General features: G+C 44.5%; 1 protein-coding gene across 1 annotated transcript in view; it reads right to left on the bottom strand.

Moving 5' to 3' along the window:
* Positions 1 to 18,267, bottom strand: part of ERBB2 (erb-b2 receptor tyrosine kinase 2) — a 147,941-nt gene extending 129,674 nt beyond the window's left edge. The window contains exon 1 of the mRNA XM_075350132.1: positions 17,995 to 18,267. Coding sequence (XP_075206247.1) covers positions 17,995 to 18,061 — 67 coding nt within the window. The 5' untranslated portion in view covers positions 18,062 to 18,267. The remainder of the gene's footprint in view (positions 1 to 17,994) is intronic.
* Between the last annotated feature and the right edge of the window lie 2,593 nt (positions 18,268 to 20,860).

Below are 20,860 nucleotides of genomic sequence, written 5' to 3'. Positions count from 1 at the left end.
ACACTTGGCAGAGCCAGGATATACTAGCCAGCCTTAAATTCACTGAAAAAATGTGCCCAAATTTGTAGTACTCTGTATTAATCTTGCCTTCTCTTAACATCATGTACATATGAAAACTGCTTGTATGTACACTGAAGAGCAAAAGTAATGTCATTTGGAAGATAAGACTTACCATGAAAATAACCATTATTTTTTCAGGATTTTGAGGATGCTCGAAATATAAACCCTACTCCAAAAATAAGCCCTAGTTACAGGTAATGAAAAAGTCAATTTAAATAGGTAAAATCTATTGGCAATAGATATTTTGAACTTTTGACTTTCAAGATGGTTAGCTCGCCATCCTCTACAGCTTCAAACGTGAGACTAGCTTCATTTTATATACAACCATCTTGGCTATCTCATACATAAATTTTAATTGCAACTATTTAGCATATGATTAGTTATATTGTCATGTTACTGCATTGTTACCGTTTTGCTCCTAAAAAACCTAAATTTTAATTTTTATTATTTTGTTAGTATTTTTTAAATCCACCTTTGGCTTTCAACACTGCCTGAATCCTTCTGGGCATGTTCGCGATCATATTCAAGCATGTCTCAACCAAAATCTAATCACAGGTCTCTTCTACATGTTTCCAATGTTGATGCATGTTGTTCGACTCACTTGGGTATGTGTACAGCTTTTTCTTCAACTCTACCACAAGTGTTCAATTTGGTTGACGTCTGGAGACTGTGGGGGTCAATCCAGCTCCTCTATTTCATTGTCATTGAACCATTTCTTCCCTCTTCAATTTTGAAGTATGCTTCTGGTCGTTGTCCTGCTGGAACATTATTTTCTCCTTTTCATACTCATACTACTCAAGTACTCAAATGTATGAAGTAACTCTCTTGTAGGATACTCACATATAGCTCTGCATTAAGATTACCATTGAACCTGATCACGTATCCAACGCCTTAAGGCCGCTTTACACACTGCGATATCGGTACCGATATTGCCAGCGTGCATACCCGCCCCCATCGGTTGTGCGACACGGGCAAATCTCTGCCCGTGTCGCACAACATCGCCCGGACCCGTCACACGGACTTACCTTCCCTGCAACGTCGCTGTGACCGGCGAACCGCCTCCTTTCTAAGGGGACGGTTCGTTCAGCGTCACAGCGACGTCACAGCAGCGTCATCTCCGCCCCTCCTTCCTTCCGCATTGTGGCCGGGAGGCAGGTAAGGAGAGCTTCCTCGTTCCTGCGGTGTCACACGGAGCGATGTGTGCTGCCGCAGGAACGATATTTGAGAATGGACCCCCATGTCACCGATGAGCGATTTTGCACGTTTTTTCGATGATGCAAAATTGCTCATAGGTGACACACGCAGCGGCATCGCTAATGCGGCCGGATGTGCGTCACCAAATCCGTGACCCCAACGAGATCACTTGAGCGATGTCGTAGCGTGTAAAGCCCGCTTTAGGCTCTGAAACAACCTCCATATCATCAAACTTCCTCCACCGAACTTGACAGCTCCTTCAACTTCTTGATTCGTTAGCCCCTTCTTCCTTATTTCTTCCAGACCCATTTGCACCCGTGAGAGCCTAGTCTATTGACTTTCGTTTCATTACTGCAAATCATCCGTTTCCAATCTTCTATTGTCCACTTTTTGCGCAGTTTTGCAAACTCGAACCGACGCTTCTTATTAGAGATGAGCGAACCTTTGGAGGTTCAGCTTGCTTGCAGCAAACGAACCGAACCTCCACTGACCCGAACTTCGCCTGAGGCGGTTCGGAATCACTGTTTGGCAGCTTGTGTCTCTGCCCACATACAACCAGCCATAAGCAGATCACTTCTGGGGGAGGGTGAATGGGCTTTTTCAAAAAAATGTTTGTTACACACAACATCTAATCAGGCTGTTGTTACCCCCAGTGGGAAAACATATTGGGGTACACAAACTTCAATTGGGTGATCTACAGCAGGTCATTCTATTACCAGGTAATTAATCTCTGCCGTTACTGCACGCTGTCACCCACCCAAGTATATTATAGTTACTGGTACTCTCTGGTTAATAGCTAACTGCAGGCTGATTGTGTACTAAGCACGTAGGTCAGTGCGGGAAAAACACACTCCATTAAAGAGGTACTAACCCTTTCCACAATAGTTATTTATTGAGTAGGCAAGAACAAATATAGCACATTATATGTGACACATCTGGATTTATTACTAAAGTGGCTGCCAGGGTGAATATAGGACATGGAAAGACTGACATTTAGGTCGCGGCTACCTCACCTGTCCTCACAATGCCTTCACACTAATAGTATTGTTTACTCACTGGAGCACTGTGCCATGTTGTTATTATGGCAGAATGAAGCTGCTATGAGGAACTGGTACATTAGCGTAACCACCCACGGAGGTTAGGAAGATACCACACATTGATCTATTTTAGCTCATCCGTGTTGCACCTAGCTCATGAAAAGGTCATTACATTCATGAATGTCTAACAAATATGTGATGGTTCAACGGTCAAGCATTGTAGTACTCCCTCCCATTTAGGGATGTAAAACAGAGTTATTTCTGTTGGGGACAAACACCAGAAAAGAATAAAGACTTGTCTACATGCTATAATTATAGTGTTTCCCTGTAAACAGATGTCCTATACCTCTAGAAGACCATGATCTTAAAAAGAATATAATTGCTGTCTCTTGTGACAAACAATGCATTTTCTTAAAGTGCACGAATCACCAGGATTTTTCTACATAACCTAAAGCCAGTGCTATACTGGCACTATCATGCTGATTCTAGACATACCTTTAGTTGTCAGCTAGGATGTATAGGTTTTGAAATCCAAACAAGTACAGTTTGTAAAATCAGCAGCTTTTTCAATGGCAGCAGCTGCCAATCAGCTGATAACTGAAGTTGGTATTCATAGTGATTGCCTGTCTGTCTGTCCTCCTCCAATCTGTTATTTATGCTAGTTCTATGATAGAATCGTTTTACTAAGTGGCTAGAAGGACCTGTGCTGATGTCATACACATGTGACCAAAAGGGGCAGGGCCTCAGCCAAGAGGGAAAAAAAATGTTGCTTCCTCGTATCAGCTATGTTGGCTGAGGTACCGCCCCTTCTGGTCACATGGGTATGACCTCATCACAGATCCTTCTAGCCACTTAGTAAAATGATTCTATAACAGAATTAGTATAAATAACAGATAGGGTTAGGATGGACAGGCATTGGGTCGGGAGTCACTTTCAAAACCCACCCCAGCTATCAGCTGATTGATAGCTGCTGCCACTCAAAAAGCTGCTCATTTTACAAACTTTACTTGCTTGTGTTTCAAAACCTATACATCCTAGCTGACCACTAAAGGTATGTATAGAATCAGCATAATAGTCCCAGTATAGCACTAGCTTTAGGTTATATAGAAAAATCCTGGTGATTGGTACGCTTTAAGCAGGAAAGCACCAAGACAGGCTGTAAAGGAGTAGAGAAATATGGCTGCTCTTTTTCACACACAGCACCACATCTGTTCATGAGTTGTGTCTGATATTGTAGCTCCAGTTGAGATACTGAAAACAATATGTCTGTAGAGTACCGTTGTTTTGGGAAGAAAGGAACTCATTTTTCCTATTCCCTCAACCAAGAAGTAAAGTAAGGTTCTGATCACCTATCCTTTCTGAAATCCACTTGTCTGTTCGGTTTTAGGAACAGAAACGTAGAAAGTGATTTGTTGCATCAGTCATGCCGGCAGAAGCAGGCTTGAGAAGAAGAAGGCTCCACTTTATTATGGACTCTGTGCCGGTTACCTTTTTTAGAACAAAAGAAAATGTTCTATGGAATGTTTTTTTCATCATAAAAAATGGACACCAAACAGACCCCATAATAATTGGGCCCCTCTGGCACATTTGCATAACTGATGTGTCGCGGGCGGCGGGGCGCTGCACTCGCTAACGCTCGGGACCCGGCGCTGCTGCTGCTGCTCGGTGGCTCGAGCGGTGGGCCGGATCCGGGGACTCGAGCGGCGTTCCTCGCCCGTGAGTGAAAGGGGGTGGTTTGGTTTGGGGATTTGGTCCGTGACGCCACCCACGGGTTGTGGTGAAGGTGAGCACCACCGCTGCTGATGACGGGGATCCCGGGAGCGATGGTGTCACGCTCCCCGGGTCCCCTGCCTTGCTTCCCGGCTCCCCTGCCTCGCTCCCCGGCTCACCTGCCACGCTCCGCGGCTTCCCTGCCTCGCTCCCCGGCTCCTCTGTCAGGCGTCCCCCGCTCCACAGCCTCCAGCCCCCATCACCTGCGGTCCCCAGGCGGCTCGGTCCCCGCTCCCGGCGCCCGTCGGCAGCTCTGCTCCAGGCCGGCTCCCCTGCCTCCTGTTCACCGCTCCCTGCCCTGGCTTCTGGCACCCGGGCCTCGCGCATGCGCATTAGGGCGCGCGCGCGGTCATTGCCCCTTTCTTAAAGGGCCAGTGTCCTCCAACAGGATATTGAAGGATCAGGTACTGGGTATATAGGGGGATCCTTTCCAAGTGGGCGGGGCCTGTTCTTCGTGTTTTCTAAGCTAGGAGTCAGGTCTCCTTGTGTCTGTGATATACTCACCTATCTCTCTCGTAGAGCCGCTCCTGCCTCGCCAACCGGTCCTGACGATACCCGAACCCCGAACGGTGACGGCCTGCCATCCCGTCAGTTCCTGCCATCTCCGATCCCTGTGGTGACCCGTCTTCTCGCTCCATTGGTTCCGGACTCTGCCTGACGACATCTCGGCCTCCGAACCTGAGCTCCGTCACCCGGACTACCATCAGAGACCCCGTGGTCCCAGGGACTTCTTTTCTCCACTCCTCTAACCGGACTGTCCTGCTAGTGCTCCGGCTACCGGGCACCTTGCCCTCGGTGAGGTGTTCAGCCCAGTGGATCCACCTCCTGGGTCTGCCCGTCCACCTGGCCCTAACAGATGGTAGGGAGCAGCAGGGATGTTGTTTCCCCCCTCCGTGGGTAGGGGTTGATGGTCCCGGGGCCTGGTGTTGTGACAGGGAGGCAGGGTTGGCGGGGTGCAGGGTCGCAGGGACAGCGCAGCGAGGTGCCAGATGGCACTGGTGTACTCACTCAGCAACAGATGCACACAAAGTCTCTGGTAAACCAAACGGCTGGATGAACGGGTCCCGCAGCGGCTGCTGTGGCTTCTCCCGGACAGTTGGCAGTGGCTGTCTTTCCCTGCACCTTTATGTATGTTAGCTCCGATGGCTTCCCACCGGTAACCCGCTCCCCAGCGTATATGTGCCAGAGGAGCCCTTTTGCCCGCAGGCTCTGGCCCTTTGGAGCTCCAAGCCTGGTCGGGGTCCGCAGGCCCTGCCTGTGTGTGCTGGCTTCACTTCGCTCCCCGGTTCGGTACCGGCGGGCCACCGCCCGACCCCGGGCCTACAGTTCCGCGTTGATTTGCCTCTCATGCAGACGGCTACCACCATCTGCCAACCTTGCTGTCAGTGCCTGGGCCACACACCCAGACACAGCCAGTCCAGCTCCTCCATTTCACTCCTCTCTCCTCCACTTCCCTGACTGAACTCTCTTCCTTTTCCCGCCTGCAGGCCTGTGAACTCCTCAGTGGGCGGGGCCAACGGCCTGGCTCCGCCCCACCTGGTGTGGACATCAGACCCTGGAGGGAGGCAACAAGGATTTTGTGTTTGGCTGTTGTGCCTGTCTCGGGGTGGGGGTGTGTGTGTTGTAGTACCTGTGACGACCTGGCTACTCCAGGGCGCCACAGATGCACCAGATCACTTATTCCATTTGCCCGTTTCTAAAGCGGGACAGAGAAAGGGAGTGTCTGAAAGGACATGTGGAACCAGGGAAGCATGGCCACCAGAGTGGTAGGGGATTGGAACGGTATTACTACTTTTTGATATTTTTTACAATAGTAAAAATTTAAAAAACCTTTTTAAACCTTAATGTTTCTATTTACTTAAAGCAAGCAGAGATTGTTTAATTGGTGAGAAACTGAAAATGGTAGAACTTTTATAACACAGTAATTAAGCTTTATTTACACACTGGGATCTGTTTACCTGCAACGAATCTGACCGTTATTGATATATCGTTAAGTCTTGCCATTTCCAAGACCTGTGGACTCGGATATCATCTTCTTTTATCTGTGCTCAAAGTCTACCAGGCTGGTATCTACAGCACAAAAATATGGATTCCCTTGTATACAGCAACTAGACAAAAAAAGCAGCATTTGGGCAAGTTCTCACAGTGCGTTTTTCGCGGCGTTTTTCGGGTGCGTTTTTGCTCAGAAAACTGCATGACTTTGCTTCACCAGCAAAGTCTATGAGTTTTCATTTTTGCTGTCTGCACACAGCGTTTTTTTTTTTAAGCTGCGTTTTTGTGGTGCCCACAAAAACGCAGCATGTCAATTATTTTTGCGTTTTTCACTGCGTTTTCCACCCATTGAGTTCAATGAGATGTTCAAAAACGCAATGAAAAACGCAAATTGCAAATATAGCTGCGTTTTAGTGCATTTCTATGACTAAAAACGCAGTTCTAAACGCAAGGGGTGGGTAGTAAAGTGACACGTACAGGAAGAGGATTCCTTCTGTCAGTAAACACAGAAGCGTGAATCCTCCCGGTACCACCACCGCTGCCTCCACCTCCCGTCCGGTGCCATGTCCGCTCCCGTGCGGCGCCATGTCCGGGCAGGAGATGGAAGCAGCTGCAAAATCAAAAGGGAACAGTAGAAAAAAAAATGTCATACTTAACTGTTTGTCTGCAGACTCCTGGTGCCATGTCCGCTCCCAGATCCTCTCCCAGTACCGCCGCTCCGGCTGTGTGCAGACTTCCGATAGCTGCAGGACCTTGCGGTGATCACATGATGCGGTCACCTGATGTGGCACCTGACGCATCAGCTGATCGTAATTAGTCTCGCGGTGACGCCGGCTTTTTACCAGCCGGCAGGCTTAAACTATCAGCTGATGCCGTCAGGAGACCGCTTCACTGATTACCGGCAGCTCCTGCAGCGATCGGACGGGAGTCATCACAGACGTGTGTATTTTTTTTTTTTTGCACCGATGCATCAGCTGATTGTATAAACAACTTTCATACAATCAGCTGATGTGTGATGTGATTCACATCCTTGAACCTGACACATCATCTGTTCGCTTTGCCTTCCAGCAAACCGATCAGATGATATTGAATCCGGATTGGACGGCACGGGACCCTTGACCCAGATTACTGCGGAGGGGGGTTCTTTATTTCAATAAAGATGGAGTCACTAATTGTGTTGTGTTTTATTTCTAATAAAAATATTTTTCTGTGTGTTGTGTTTTTTTTTATTTTTACTAGAAATTCATGGTGGCCAGGTCTAATATTGGCGTGACACCATGAATTTTGGGCTTAGGGCCAGTTGATAATATACAGCTAGCCCTAACCCCATCATTACCCAGCGAGCCACCCGTCACCAGGGCAGCTGAAAGAGTTAGAAACAGCGCCAGAAGAGGGCGCTTCTATGAAATCGCCATTTTCTGGACTGCAATTCGCAGCGGGGGTGCCCAGAAAGCTTGGGCACTCTGAACTGCGGATTCCAATCCCCAGCTGCCTAGTTGTACCTGGCTGGACTCAAAAATTGGGCAAAGCCCATGTCCATTTTTTTTTTAAAAAAACGCATAAAAACGCAGTGAGCAAAAATGCAGCAAAACGCTGCAAAAAACACACCAAAACGCGGTGAAAACGCATGCGTTTTTTTAAGCAAAAAACGCACAAAAACGCAGCGTCAAAAGAACGCAGTGTGTGAACTTAGCCTTATAGTAATCACATTACTAGGGAGATTTGTAACTTTTATAGGAGTCTGAAAAATCCATTTGAGTATGTGTGCAAGCTGCGTAAAATTTCTGCACCTAAAAACTGCACCTTGTGGTCAAAAAATGCACTAAAAAAAGCATTATTTTTATGCATTTTTCATGTGGGTTTTTTTGGTGCGTTTTTGTGCCATGCGTTTTTTAGTGTATTCAATTACTGGAACAAAAACACACCAAGAATTGACATGCTGCTTCTTTTTTTCTGAACCCAAAACTGCAAGGAAAAAAGAAGCAATATGCGCACAGCATTTCTGAATTCTCATAGAGTTTGCTGGGAGAAGGAGAGACATGCAGTGTTGGTCAACAAACTGCACCAAAAATGCGTCAAAAAAACCCGCAGCATGCGCACAAGGTTTGTCAGGGTCCTCCAGTTCTCCTTAGGCCATCAACATCAGATCAGTGAAGGGTCTCACTTTTATCAGTCAGCTGACGTATGACTATCTCTAGGGTCAGACATCACTAACCTGATATTATAGATACACCATCATTCTTTTTGTGCTGGAGAAACCTGGAGACAGCTTTTAAATTAATTTTCTTCTGGTATTTTTTTTTTAAGTTAACATAAGGAAGTCATTCTTATAACAGAAAAAGGCATGTTTACAGCTGGAATCTGCCCATGCTAGAATAGTGCCACTCCGACAGTCCCCATTGAACCAGTAGTTCTAACGTCCCACTAATTATCTTAGACTGCAGCTAATCAGTAGACTAACAGGGTAGTTCACCTCTTGTTGTGATGTTATTACTTTTGTTATAGTGGAGACCACCAAATGGGAAACCCTAGAACAAAGTATTATAGAATCGGTTTACTTTGTGACTAGAAGGACCTGTGCTGATGTCAAACCCATGTGACCAGAAAGGGCAGAGCCTCAACCAACAGAAAAATAATGTTGCCCTGGTATCAGCTATGTTGGCCTGAGGCCCTGCCCCTTCTAGTCACATGGATATGACATCAGCACAGGTCCTTCTAGTCACAAAGAAAAACGATTCTATAATAGAATTAGCATAAATAACAGGGGGAGGGGATAACTATGAATACCCACCCCAGCTATCAGCTGATCGGCAGCTGCTGTCATTCAAAAAGCTGCTCAGTTTACAAACTTTACTTGCTTGTGTAGCAAAACCTATGCATCCTAGCTGACAACTAAAGATATGTAGAGAATCAGCATGATAGTGCCTGTATAGTACTGGCTTTAGGTTACCTAGGAAAATCCTGGTGATTGGTGCGCTTTAAAAGCTATTAAAAAAATACCCTTTTAAGTGTTTTAACCACTTGTCTTATAGGGGTTCTAATCTAATATTGATGACCCATGCATAGGGTAGGTCATCAATATCAGATTGGTGTAGCTCAGACAACAATCCTCTCTCATTAGCTCTGGTAATGCACAGGAGTAAACATTGAACAGAGCCAAAAAGGACAGCTTAGATCCATGTGTTGCACCTACTGCTGAGAACAGCACATCAAATCCTATTCTCTAACCAGACCGCCACTGATTCACTGATCCGATACTGATGATAGGACATCAATATTAGATGACCAGACAACCCGTTTAAGATTACTTGAGTTCCTCAACATCTTTAAAACACTCTGATGCACGAAAAGACACCATAGAAAGGAAAATCACATACGGTGCTATTCAGAGCCCTAAGTGCCACACAACGCCCAAGTAACACCATAGAGTGTTCAAAGTTTACCAACCTACAAACATAATCAATGCAATTCATATCGTTTTGAACAGAATCAACATATTGTAAATCAGTCACAAACACAGCTCTGTATACACCAGAAGTCCTAGATTACTCCCTAAATGCCTAATTTTATGGAGAAACATGTAGGAATTTGCAGAGGAGCAGAGGTTTACATTAGTGAAAATGTTACTGGAGCTCAGAGGTTTCTTGCAAAGCAAGAAGAAAACACTGTCCTGGAGGTTTGGAAAATTAGATATCATGGAGTAAGACAACTCAGATACGAAAGGGGTGGAGACGCTACATTTTGTTAGCATTTCTACTCATGTGATAGATCCTATGTACCATCACTGACTTATGGAACACGGATCACAGATATAGGTTGTAAGTAAAAGCGTAGTATGTGACTGTTGTGGTGCCCCAGATGAGAGGGGGCATTATCTAGTTTGTATTATTCACATTTCAATTGGTGATAAGAACTTGCCCAGTAACATGGCCTCCTCAGGTGCTGTAAATGGTAGAAAATACAGAAGTGCAAAATGTATGCCGCAAAATGTGTAGGAGAACTAGAACATCATGCTGGAGGAAGCACAAAAAAAGGGACCAATATTTATCCTTGGTACCTTACTTGGCCTTGGTACAACAGACAGTATGGACTCACTGCCTATCCTACTTTATACAAATCTCCATTAGGCCTCTGAAGCCTAGTGGGTTTGGGCATCAGCCTCCGATCTCCAATTCAGGACATGAATTCTGACCGAAACACATCAGAGGTAATATGCAACAAACTTGTTTTCGATTTCTGAGTTCAGAAAATCGGGAGCCCTTCTAGAAAAATTGGCAAACCTCCTAGGCCCTGACAAATCTTTCTGGAAATGAGCAATTCAGGAATTTTCTTGTGGTCTCAAAAAGGTGTTAATTGAGGCACAGAAGGGAGACACAAAAGAAGCACATTGGGGTAGGGAATAGGCATAAAGAGGCAGGGAATGAATATTAAGGGGACATTCTACAAGGAGGTGTAACTACAGACTCTATGATGTCACCCTCTAAAACATGCTACGTATGCACTTTGCACATAGGGCATTTTAAGCAGTGTAACAAAAACCGGCACTGCAACTCATCCCATAGAATTGAGGAGCTGCAGTACCAGGTTCATTTGCCTGTGCCAGATAACTGCATAATGAACACAGAGTTCAATGGTGAATGGCTACCCTATTGTGCTAATGATCAAGAGATTTGGGGTCAAACACCCACCAATCAAAAATTGATGGTCTCTCCTAAGTCCTGGAGAACTCATTTTGGAGTATACCTAAAATATACCCCAATTGAGCATATTGTGTTGCATTCTAATGAAACAGTATACAATTAAAAGGTACCCATTAGTAAGAATTTCCCCAGGAAATCTATGTACTACAGTGTAGGACAGGGTAACAGATTTCCAAAGATACCTACGCTGTCATCATCCAGTGCTTTATTTCGCCGAAATTCGTTTTTACTCAACTAGGCTTGAAAGTGCACTGGTGGGTGTATCAGCATAATTGCAATCCTCGGTTCCTCTCTGCTTCTCCCCTCCGATGCTGCACCCACTTGATTGACAGAGGAAACTGAGGCTCTGCTGCACAATGTCAGCTCTGCTATCCACCGTCAATCAAGAAGTGGTGGGAGGAATTCTTACTGACAGCTTCAATTTAAAGGGGTTATCCCATAAACAACATATATTACCTATACACAGGATAGGTGATAAATGTATGTGCACTGAGTGTCCAACTGCTGGTAACGCTGTTGATCACGGTTCCAAAGACTATAGGGCTGGTGATTGCACATGCTCACTGTTGCTTCATTTACAATGGAGACTTTGGGCTTCCTGTTGTCAAGATAAAAAAAAAATATGGAGAAAGTCTTAGCAGCCAGACACCATTCAATCATACCTTTATCATCCGTCCTGTGGACAATAATGTTAATTCTTGCCTACTGTGGAAAGCTTCAAAAGGAACCTGAAGACCCACCTCTTCCGACAAGCCTACAACCTACAATAATACAATAACTCTCAGACCAGTACACCACTGCGCAACCAGCTCTGTCCTCACCTACTGTCCCCTCTCTCATTCCCTGTAGACTGTGAGCCCTCGCGGGCAGGGTCCTCTATCCTCCTATACCAGTCTGTTTTTGTAATGTTCATGATTGTTGTACTTGTTTTTTACGTATACCCTTTTCACTTGTAAAGCACCATGGAATAAATGGTGCTATAATAATAATAATAATTATTATTATTATTATTATTATTATTAAAGGGATTTTTCACTTTTAGAAAAGCAGTCCTTAAACAATCAAATACTCATTAAAAGAGAACACAGATAGTACTTGCCCTTCCCGGGTCCAGTATTTGCTTCCTGCTGTTGCTCCTAACTCTTTGTTAGCTACAGTGGTGATGTCAAGTGGACAGTGCATATCACCACTGCATCCAAACACAAAGCTTGGAGGCCTACAATGGCAAAGACGCTGAGCTCAGGGATTGACTACAGCAGTGATGAGCCCTGTTGATGTGACATGACCGCTGCAGACAAAAACACAGAGATGGGAGCAGCGATGGGGATGTGGAACCGGACCTGAGGAGGCTGAGAATTATTTGTCTTTGATTACCCCACTGAGCTTTCAGGTTTCTAGTTCTGGTCAGGTTGGGTGGTGGTGTGGGGTTTGGCAACCTTGATTTACCTAAAGACATTGTTGTAGAAAATTTTCTTCCTAAAGCAGTTTTTCTGGATTCTCTTAAATTGAAACTAGAACATGTTAATATATTTGTCACCTGAAGGAAAATCCAATCATATGTTGCCGAAGACACTGAAATACTGGCTTTATCTAGCCCCAGTAACAAGCATTCAATTGCTGTAGATCCATCTAATTATGATGATTTTCACAAGAGAAGAGTTCTCAGTAATCTAAAATCTGGCCTGGTGGAATTGTCTTTAGGGCATATCCATTCTATTCAAATAGATCTATCTCCTCAGAAGACTACTGCCAGGGTGAAAGCCTGCTGTGACTGCTGGAGGCACTGCGGCTAACGCTGAGGACATCATGGTAGTCTCTTGTAGAGTGAAGGGTGGCCATGGCTGAGGGCAATGTGGCAGGTACTGGAGGCTGGTGACTTATGGTTATGGGGAAATCAAATTAAACCTGGGGGAATTGTGGCTCTCATTGTTTTGGGGACATTACACTCACCAATGGGGGCATTATGGCTGTTATTGTTTAGAAGGACATTACATCTGACACTACCGGCATTGTGTTTGCCATTAGTTTGGGGGCATTACAGCAGACATGAGGGGCATGGTGACTAAGAGGGAATTGCTGCATTAGAGCATTTTGAATGTTATGGAGACTTTACAGCTAACAAGGGGGGCTTTATGACAGTTATTGTTTTAGGGGCATTATAGCTGACATTGTGGCTTTAACTGATACGTGAGAACCACGCCTGACACTGGGGGCACTGTGGCTTTTATTGATTTGGGGGCACAACTGTTGACGCTTGAGCCATTGTGGCTGCCATGATTTTGAGGGCTGACACTGGGGCATTGCAGTATTAAAGTAGAAATTTTGGAAACTGTGGTTGACATTGCTTTGGGGGAATTGCAGCTGTCACTTGGGGTACTGGGGCTGATATTATTATGGAGGCAATACAGCTGACACTGAGTGTAGGGTTGTCATTGTTTGGTGTACTACAGGTAACAATGGGGGTATTACAGCTGACTCTGAGCCTTGCGACCATCATGTTATTAAGGAATTATGACTGATACTGATCCCTTGTGGTAGTAGGCACATTGTGCATTTTTATGGGGGTATCGTGGTTGTTGTAAGGGAATTTTGGAGCCACTGTTGATGAACAGCATGAGACTAAGAAAATGGCTGCAACTTTCAATGGTCATCATAGATGTAGGACTCCGATAATAATAAGTGGAACTGCAATAACCTACTTAGAAATATAATGTCCCACCAAACACATCATCGAAAACTTCCAAATTCTAATTTAAATGCCTATTTTCATTTTACTAATGATAAATAAGGCACAAATTGCATTTCAGGCCATACGTTTTCACCAACGTCAGTTATAGTCCATATCAGACACATCGGAAGAATGCATACGGTATAGTGACTGCATCTGATGTCTTAGTCACTGCCAATGAAGACAGGAGCAGCTGCTGCCGAGATTAGGAGTCTCTATGACATCTACATCTTGTGGCTGTATAACAAGAGGTTTATTAAAACTCCTTCAATATGGATGAGCCCGTTACAAATCAGCATCTACGTCTTACGTCTCTGCTCTGAAGAGTCCACATTGGGCCGCAGACCGGTCCGTCAGACTCCTCACAGATTATGGTGAGGTAAAATAATACTGTATTTAATTTTTCTGCTACAATAAACCAGTGATTCTGGAGTTCAGACATTATTCAGGATGACAAGAGAAGGAGCCAAAATGGAAAAAGTGAAGTTTCAGCTTTTAGGACATTCCTGCAACTTTGCCCAAAATGTGTGATATAAATAACCGGCATAGGTGGGCTTTTCTATATTAAACATAGTTTAGGTTACTGCCCTATGCCTGCGTCTAATCACCCATAAGCAGTGTGGCCTACTGACACCCCCTATTTGGTTTAAAGTAAAGGCCCATTCACAAGAAGCCAACATCCAAACCAGTGCGCTGGTTCCCAATCACTTGCCCGTGAAAACATGGCACCAATCAGCAGACCTATGAGCAAATGCTGCTCACACCTTGTATATTAGCTACTGGCTGACAAAAAAGTGAATATTTGTCAGCAGAACGTCTCCCTGACAATATGCAAACTGCATAGGACAGAACGATTGTATTTAGTTACATAGTTACTTAGGTTGAAAAAAGACCTAGGTCCATCTAGTTCAACCTTCCTCCACCAGTTCTACATTTAGTCACTAAGTCATTTATAACCAACAATGTTTTGTGTACTGAGGAAATCATCCAGCCCTTTTTTAAAAGCTGTTATAGTATCTGCCATTACTACCTCTTGTGGTAGTGTATTCCACAGTCTGACCGCTCTAACTGTAAAGAACCCTTTCCTATTTAGGTGTCGGAATCGCTTTTCTTCCACTCGCAGTGAGTGCCCCCTGGTCCTTAGTACTGTCTTTGGAAGAAATAAGTCATGTGCCAGTCCTTTATATTGACCACACATGTATTTATACATATAAATGAGATCTCCTCTGAGACGTCTTTTTTCTAAGCTAAACATATCTAACTTTTTCAACCTCTCATCATATGGGAGGCCTTCCATTCCTTGTAGTGGTCTAGTTGCCCGCCTTTGAACTGACTCTAACTTCTGAATGTCCTTTTTAAAATGTGGAGCCCAAAACTGGATCCCGTATTACCAATGCGGTTTGCATCGGCACCGTGTAATAGTCATTTTAAAGAGCATTGATTGATTTTACTCAAGAAGAGAGATGAGCGGACCAGTGGAGGTTTAGCCGGACTTTACATAAAGTTCTGTTCAGGACCCAGACTTAACCTGAACTATATCCCGAAGCCTAAACCCTTTAGAAGTCACTGACTGGGCAGTTTGGCTCTCTGCCTAGGTACAGCCAGCCGTAAACAGAGCATTTTCAAGGAAAGGAGGGCAGGTTTGAGGTTTTTTAGACACAGTATCCGAAAACGTTGCTGTTACCCCCAGTGCGAGCCATTCAGAGACTGCAAGTGGCTCTCACTAGGCCAAGCACCAAGCGTACCCGAGCACAGCAGTGCTCAATGGAGTGGTTAGCACAAGAAGAGCACCCAAATTCTCTGAACTCAGAAACTGAGTTTTAAGTCCTTGTTCAGTTCAAACACCAAACTTTACAGTTTGGGTTCACTCATCAAGCACTGATTGATTATTGTCTGGTGATTCCACCCTTCCCCCAAATCTGCAGGCAAAGAGGCTGGGACATCAACATTTCTCCATAGAGACCAATCACACATTTGCGAAAAATTGAATGGGCAAGTGTAATGCGCAAATATGACCAAACTCAGACACGCCTTTATCTTTTTTTGTGGACCAACACTCAGCAAGAAAAAAATAAAAGGAAACCGGCAACGCCGGTTACTACAGCTAGTATTTTATGTATATATATATATATATATATATATATATGTACATATATAATTAATCCTATAAGGCTACACTTAAAATGGCCTAACATGAATTTTGTGTACTCTCATACCTTACCCACCAAAAAGGATCTAATGCTATTGGCCAGCGTTAGGGTATGTTCACAGATACGTTCTGTATTTTCCATACACATTTTTGGGTTAAAAATCTGTAGATTATTACAATAGCAGCAAAGTAGATGAAATTTTACCAAATCTCATCCACACATCGTGGGAATATCCTCAGTTAAAATTGACCTGGAATGTAAATTAACCAAATCATGCCAAGATCTCATTGGAGCCACAGTATAGATATTTATTGTATGAGTATATCAAATTAATATATTGAAACTTGCCACATTTCATTTTTCTTTGTGCTATACATCAAATATCTAATGTACAGGACACAACCTTTGAAATCTCCAAATCCCATCAGATTTGTAGACCCACACACCATTACCCCTGTGCAACCTCTGATTGTCTTTTTCGTGACAAAAGTATCGGTCAACTCAGATTTTGCCTATCCAATTGAGACTTGCCTCATTTCATTTTTCTTTGTGGTATACATCAAATATCTAATGTATAGAACACAGCTTGTGAGATCTCCAAATCCCATGAGATTTGTAGAAACATACCCAACAAGTTTACCCCTGTGGAACCATTAACTGGCCTTTTCGTGATAACAAAGTACCAGTCAACTCAGATTTTACCTATCCAGTTGTATATTTCCCAAGAAAGGTGTCCAGCAGCTGCAGGGGGGCTGGCGATCAGTGGTGGGTCACTATACCTATTGTAGGTGTATGAGCCGCTTTACACTGATGTCCCAATGGGTAATAATCTAATGACGTAATCTGCATATGTAGTCATCAACTCATTACAGCCAGGAGTTAGACCAACAGGATGACAATGTGCGTGCAATAGGGAGAGCCTGACATGTGTTTATATCTGGCAAGTATATCCACAGAAGAGCTTGTAAATTGAGCTGGGGTGGAGGTGGGTCCTCAATGATTTACTTTCAGTGTCAGTGTGCACAGGAAGTTTGTGAGCACGTTTTATGGTGCAAAAGTCAGCAAGGCCAATCATTTGGGATACAAAAGGCAGAAATACATAAATAATACACTGGAAATTCCACGTTATCCTAATACAGCGATATCACCAGACTTGGAATTTACATGATACATATTTAGGATTCCAACCTCTCACTTCCTTCATGCACACAGATATCTGGTGTTCTGTCCGTTGGCATTCCAACTCCCACAGGAACCGTAGTGGACTGGGGTACTATGGGAATGATTTGGGGTGGCCCACCCTAAAAGCAGAGGTATAGCTGTAGGGAGATATAGTCTAGTCTAGTGGAGCATGTTCCTCTATATCTTGTGAAGGGTGTTTAGATACAGGACTATGAGCTGACCCCCATGACCTCACGGAACAGGGTTTCAGAATTGTTATGCACATTATATGTATATATATATATATATATATATATATATATATATGTGTGCATATGTGTGGGGTGTGTGTGTGTGTATATATATATATATATATATATATATATACATATATACACTGTACCTATATACTGGATAGATATATATATATATATATATATATATATATATATATATATATATATATTCACGCGGATAATACTAGGCAGGCCGAACAGCAGTCCCCTAATGGAATCTAATATTCCAAGAAAGAACAAACACATTTTCTGCCTATTGTTACATTTAACTCATAATTGAGATGTCAGGATCCTGAACCAACAGACAATGGTCTACTATTTCCACGTTGCATGTAGTGATTCTTCATTTTTCATGTCGGCAGGCGGCACAGCTGTCCACTGACTGCCACAGGTGGCTGCACCACAATGCCAAACTGGACACAGCAACAAGAAGCCATCATAAAACATACTGCTTGTTACATGTGACTTTTATGATTTCCCATGAAAATAACAAGGTTCTATTGCATAATAAAAATGTCATCTATATATCCTTTGCCTATATAAGAGCTTGGGTCATCTCATAAAGACATCTGCGCTCCCATTTCTCCTAATTCACCAACTTGAGCACATTTTGGGTTGTATTTAGTGATTTACACACCCCAGATTACAGGGAGCACCACTCCTCCCCACCAACCACATGTATCACTCACTTCCTTGTAATATACCTATACAGACTTCCTTGGAAGACTCCGATCTCATACTTGGCACATCTCCCCCCTTTCAGTATGTACAATATACATCCTCTCTCTGCCTTATTAGGTCTCATCAGCGAAAATAAGAAAATCACAGCAGATCCAAACAAATCTCCACAAGCAGCGACATTCAGAGCCTAAGCCCCTGAGCCAGGACACCCTAAATATGGCTCACCTTCTGCACAGAGACCCCCCTGCAGGAACAGGGCACAGAGCCCCAGGATCCATGGGTGCAGGTCCATCCCTCAGCGCCCTGCAGGCAGCACCATACTGCACAGCTCCCCCTTAGTCCAAGCACTTTTGTCAGCTTTTCCTCCTTGTTTCTGTAGCAGTAAACTTCCAGTAAGTTGACGATCTGCTCTACTTCATTCCTTCACAAGACTTCCTGCAGGGAGGGGAGAGGCGGGGGCCATTACACATGCCCTACATAGGAGTGGCACTTGGGATCCCAGCACATAGGAGGCTGCACTGCAGGCAGCAGTCATTGCACTGCAGAGCTGTCAGCAGGAAGGCAGCACACCAGAAATGACCCATCTAGGCTGGGGTCACTTATATACTCCCAATATTCAAGACTGAAACACTATCTCTGTAGCCAGTTTATGAGTATTGCATTAATAGGAATCCCCCAACATGAAATTACTAATATTTAACATGATAAATGCAAATAGTCCAAACCACAGGGAATTCTGCATCTATGATTAAATCTACTTAATTTATAATAAGAATAATTTTATATCTATATTGCCAACATATTCCGTAGCACTTAACAATTCAGAACATTACATATGGAAGTTATTCGTGTAATTCCCCAATCTGTTCTTTCGGTACAATGGTTGGTAACACAGGCAGAGAAGCAGTTTTGGCACCACCTACTGCGAACAATATAAGCTGATCCCCCCAAATAACAGTGCAGCGAGTGTAGGGTGCGGGCCCATGATCAGTGTTTGCATCATTTTGGATGTAGCGTGCTTCAGCTGCGTCCAAAACGGTGTGTTGTACAGTAGAAGCACAGTGAATGGGATTTGTAGAAATCTGCCCACTGTGCATGTAAGGCCGCAGCAAAAACTGACCTGCGGTGCGACTTTCCGAGCATGTAAATTCTTTGATGCATACTCGCAAGCCTTCTCCTCAGGGAGAAAATAGCAATAGACCACAGTACCCCGAACCCTGATCGTGGGCACAAGCAGCTGCGGTCTCCTGTGGAAAAGAATTGCGGCCGCGCAGGTCAGGACCTGCCGTGTCCAGGGCGCACCCTTAGGGTACGTTCACACAAACCTTTTTTTCAGTCCAAACGCTGTCTGTGAAAACATGGACTGCACACAGACCAATGTTATTCAATGGGGCAGTGCAAAATAGCGTTTTAATTTTTCACAGACTGAATCAGCATGTGAAAAGCATTAGTTTCTTCCGTAAATCAGATGAGACTCGCCCAGTCAAGTCTGTGGGTGCACAAAAAAATCTGAATACAGAGCCACCGTAAAGCATCCATATTTTGGAAATCTAGATTCAGTTTTGTAACGTTTTAATAACCGATGTTGTCTAAAAAAGGATTGTATATGGATGACAAATGAGGAAAAAATCGCCCCGAGTTTTCTGGATGAAGCTCAGATGAATTTTTTTATACACTCTGTGAATCCGGACATAGAGTGCTTTCACACTGTGCTCCTCCCCGCGTTCAGTGGTCCCGTCGTGTTCCTCCCTGTGTTCAGTGGTCCCGTCGTGTTCCTCCCCGTGTTCAGTGGTCCCATCATGTTCCTCCCCGCGTTCAGTGATTCCGTCGTGTTCCTCCCCACGTTCAGTGGTCCCGTCGTGTTCCTCGCCATGTTCAGTGGTCCCGTCGTGTTCCTCCCCACGTTCAGTGGTCCCGTCGTGTTCCTCGCCATGTTCAGTGGTCCCGTCGTGTTCCTCCCCATGTTCAGTGGTCCCATCGTGTTCCTCCCCACGTTCAGTGGTCCCATCGTGTTCCTTCTCATGTTCAGTGGTCCTGTCGTGTTCCTCCCCACGTTCAGTGGTCCCGTCGTGTTCCTCCCCATGTTCAGTGGTCCCGTCGTGTTCCTCCCCACGTTCAGTGGTCCCGTTGTGTTCCTCCTCACGTTCAGTGGTCCTATCGTGTTCCTCCTCACGTTCAGTATTCCCGTCATGTTCCTCCCCACGTTCAGTGGTCCCGTCGTGTTACTCCCCATGTTCAGTGGTCCCGTTGTGTTCCTCCTCACGTTCAGTGGTCCCATCGTGTTCCTCCTCACGTTCAGTATTCCTGTCATGTTCCTCCCCACGTTCAGTGGTCCCGTCGTGTTCCTCCCCATGTTCAGTGGTCCCGTCATGTTCCTCCCCACGTTCAGTGGTCCCATCGTGTTCCTCCCCACGTTCAGTGGTCCCGTCGTGTTCCTCCCCACGTTCAGTGGTCCCGTCGGATCTTACATCCGAATCCCATTTTACCAGACATCTGTCCACCTCCAATAGATGTATACGCTTGAAAACGATGCACGACAGAGCACATGGTGACTCCATCTGCACCATTATATTCAATGGCCCCATCGGCACATAAGTCCAAACCCCTTTTTGGGGAGTTCAGACGTAGGTTCCAATGAGACCACTGAACGTGGGGAAGAACGCAGTGTGAAAGGGCCCTGACAGTTTAGACCTTAATGCCATGCATACGTTATTGGTAGCCAAAGGGAAACACATGATTTCCTGCGTGAAAAATAATTTTTTATGCTTTCCTAACGTTAATATTTTTCATTTATGCTCCACTACAAAAATTATCTGATAAAAGAAATGTCATCAAATTGTGAGATTATAGGTGATTGTTTTTGTCTATTATGTAATTAGAAGCAAACACTTTCTGGAGTATTATAGTGTATAAATCTTTTTTCCCTGGTTATATTGGGTTAAATATTCCACTGAATGTCAGGAGCTAGCTCTTGATATCTGAGGTCGTCAGATAAGGACGCTGCTTCTATTTATAACAGTACATTGCAGAAATGTGTTGTGGCAACAAGTGACTCTCCAAGGCACTGTGCATGATGGGCTGCGGTGTCCGA

The sequence above is a fragment of the Anomaloglossus baeobatrachus genome, chromosome 5 (genome assembly GCF_048569485.1).
Source record: "Anomaloglossus baeobatrachus isolate aAnoBae1 chromosome 5, aAnoBae1.hap1, whole genome shotgun sequence".
NCBI classification, from domain to species: domain Eukaryota; kingdom Metazoa; phylum Chordata; class Amphibia; order Anura; family Aromobatidae; genus Anomaloglossus; species Anomaloglossus baeobatrachus.
Note: the sequence above shows the minus strand (reverse complement) of the source record. Positions and strands in the feature narration are given on the sequence as shown.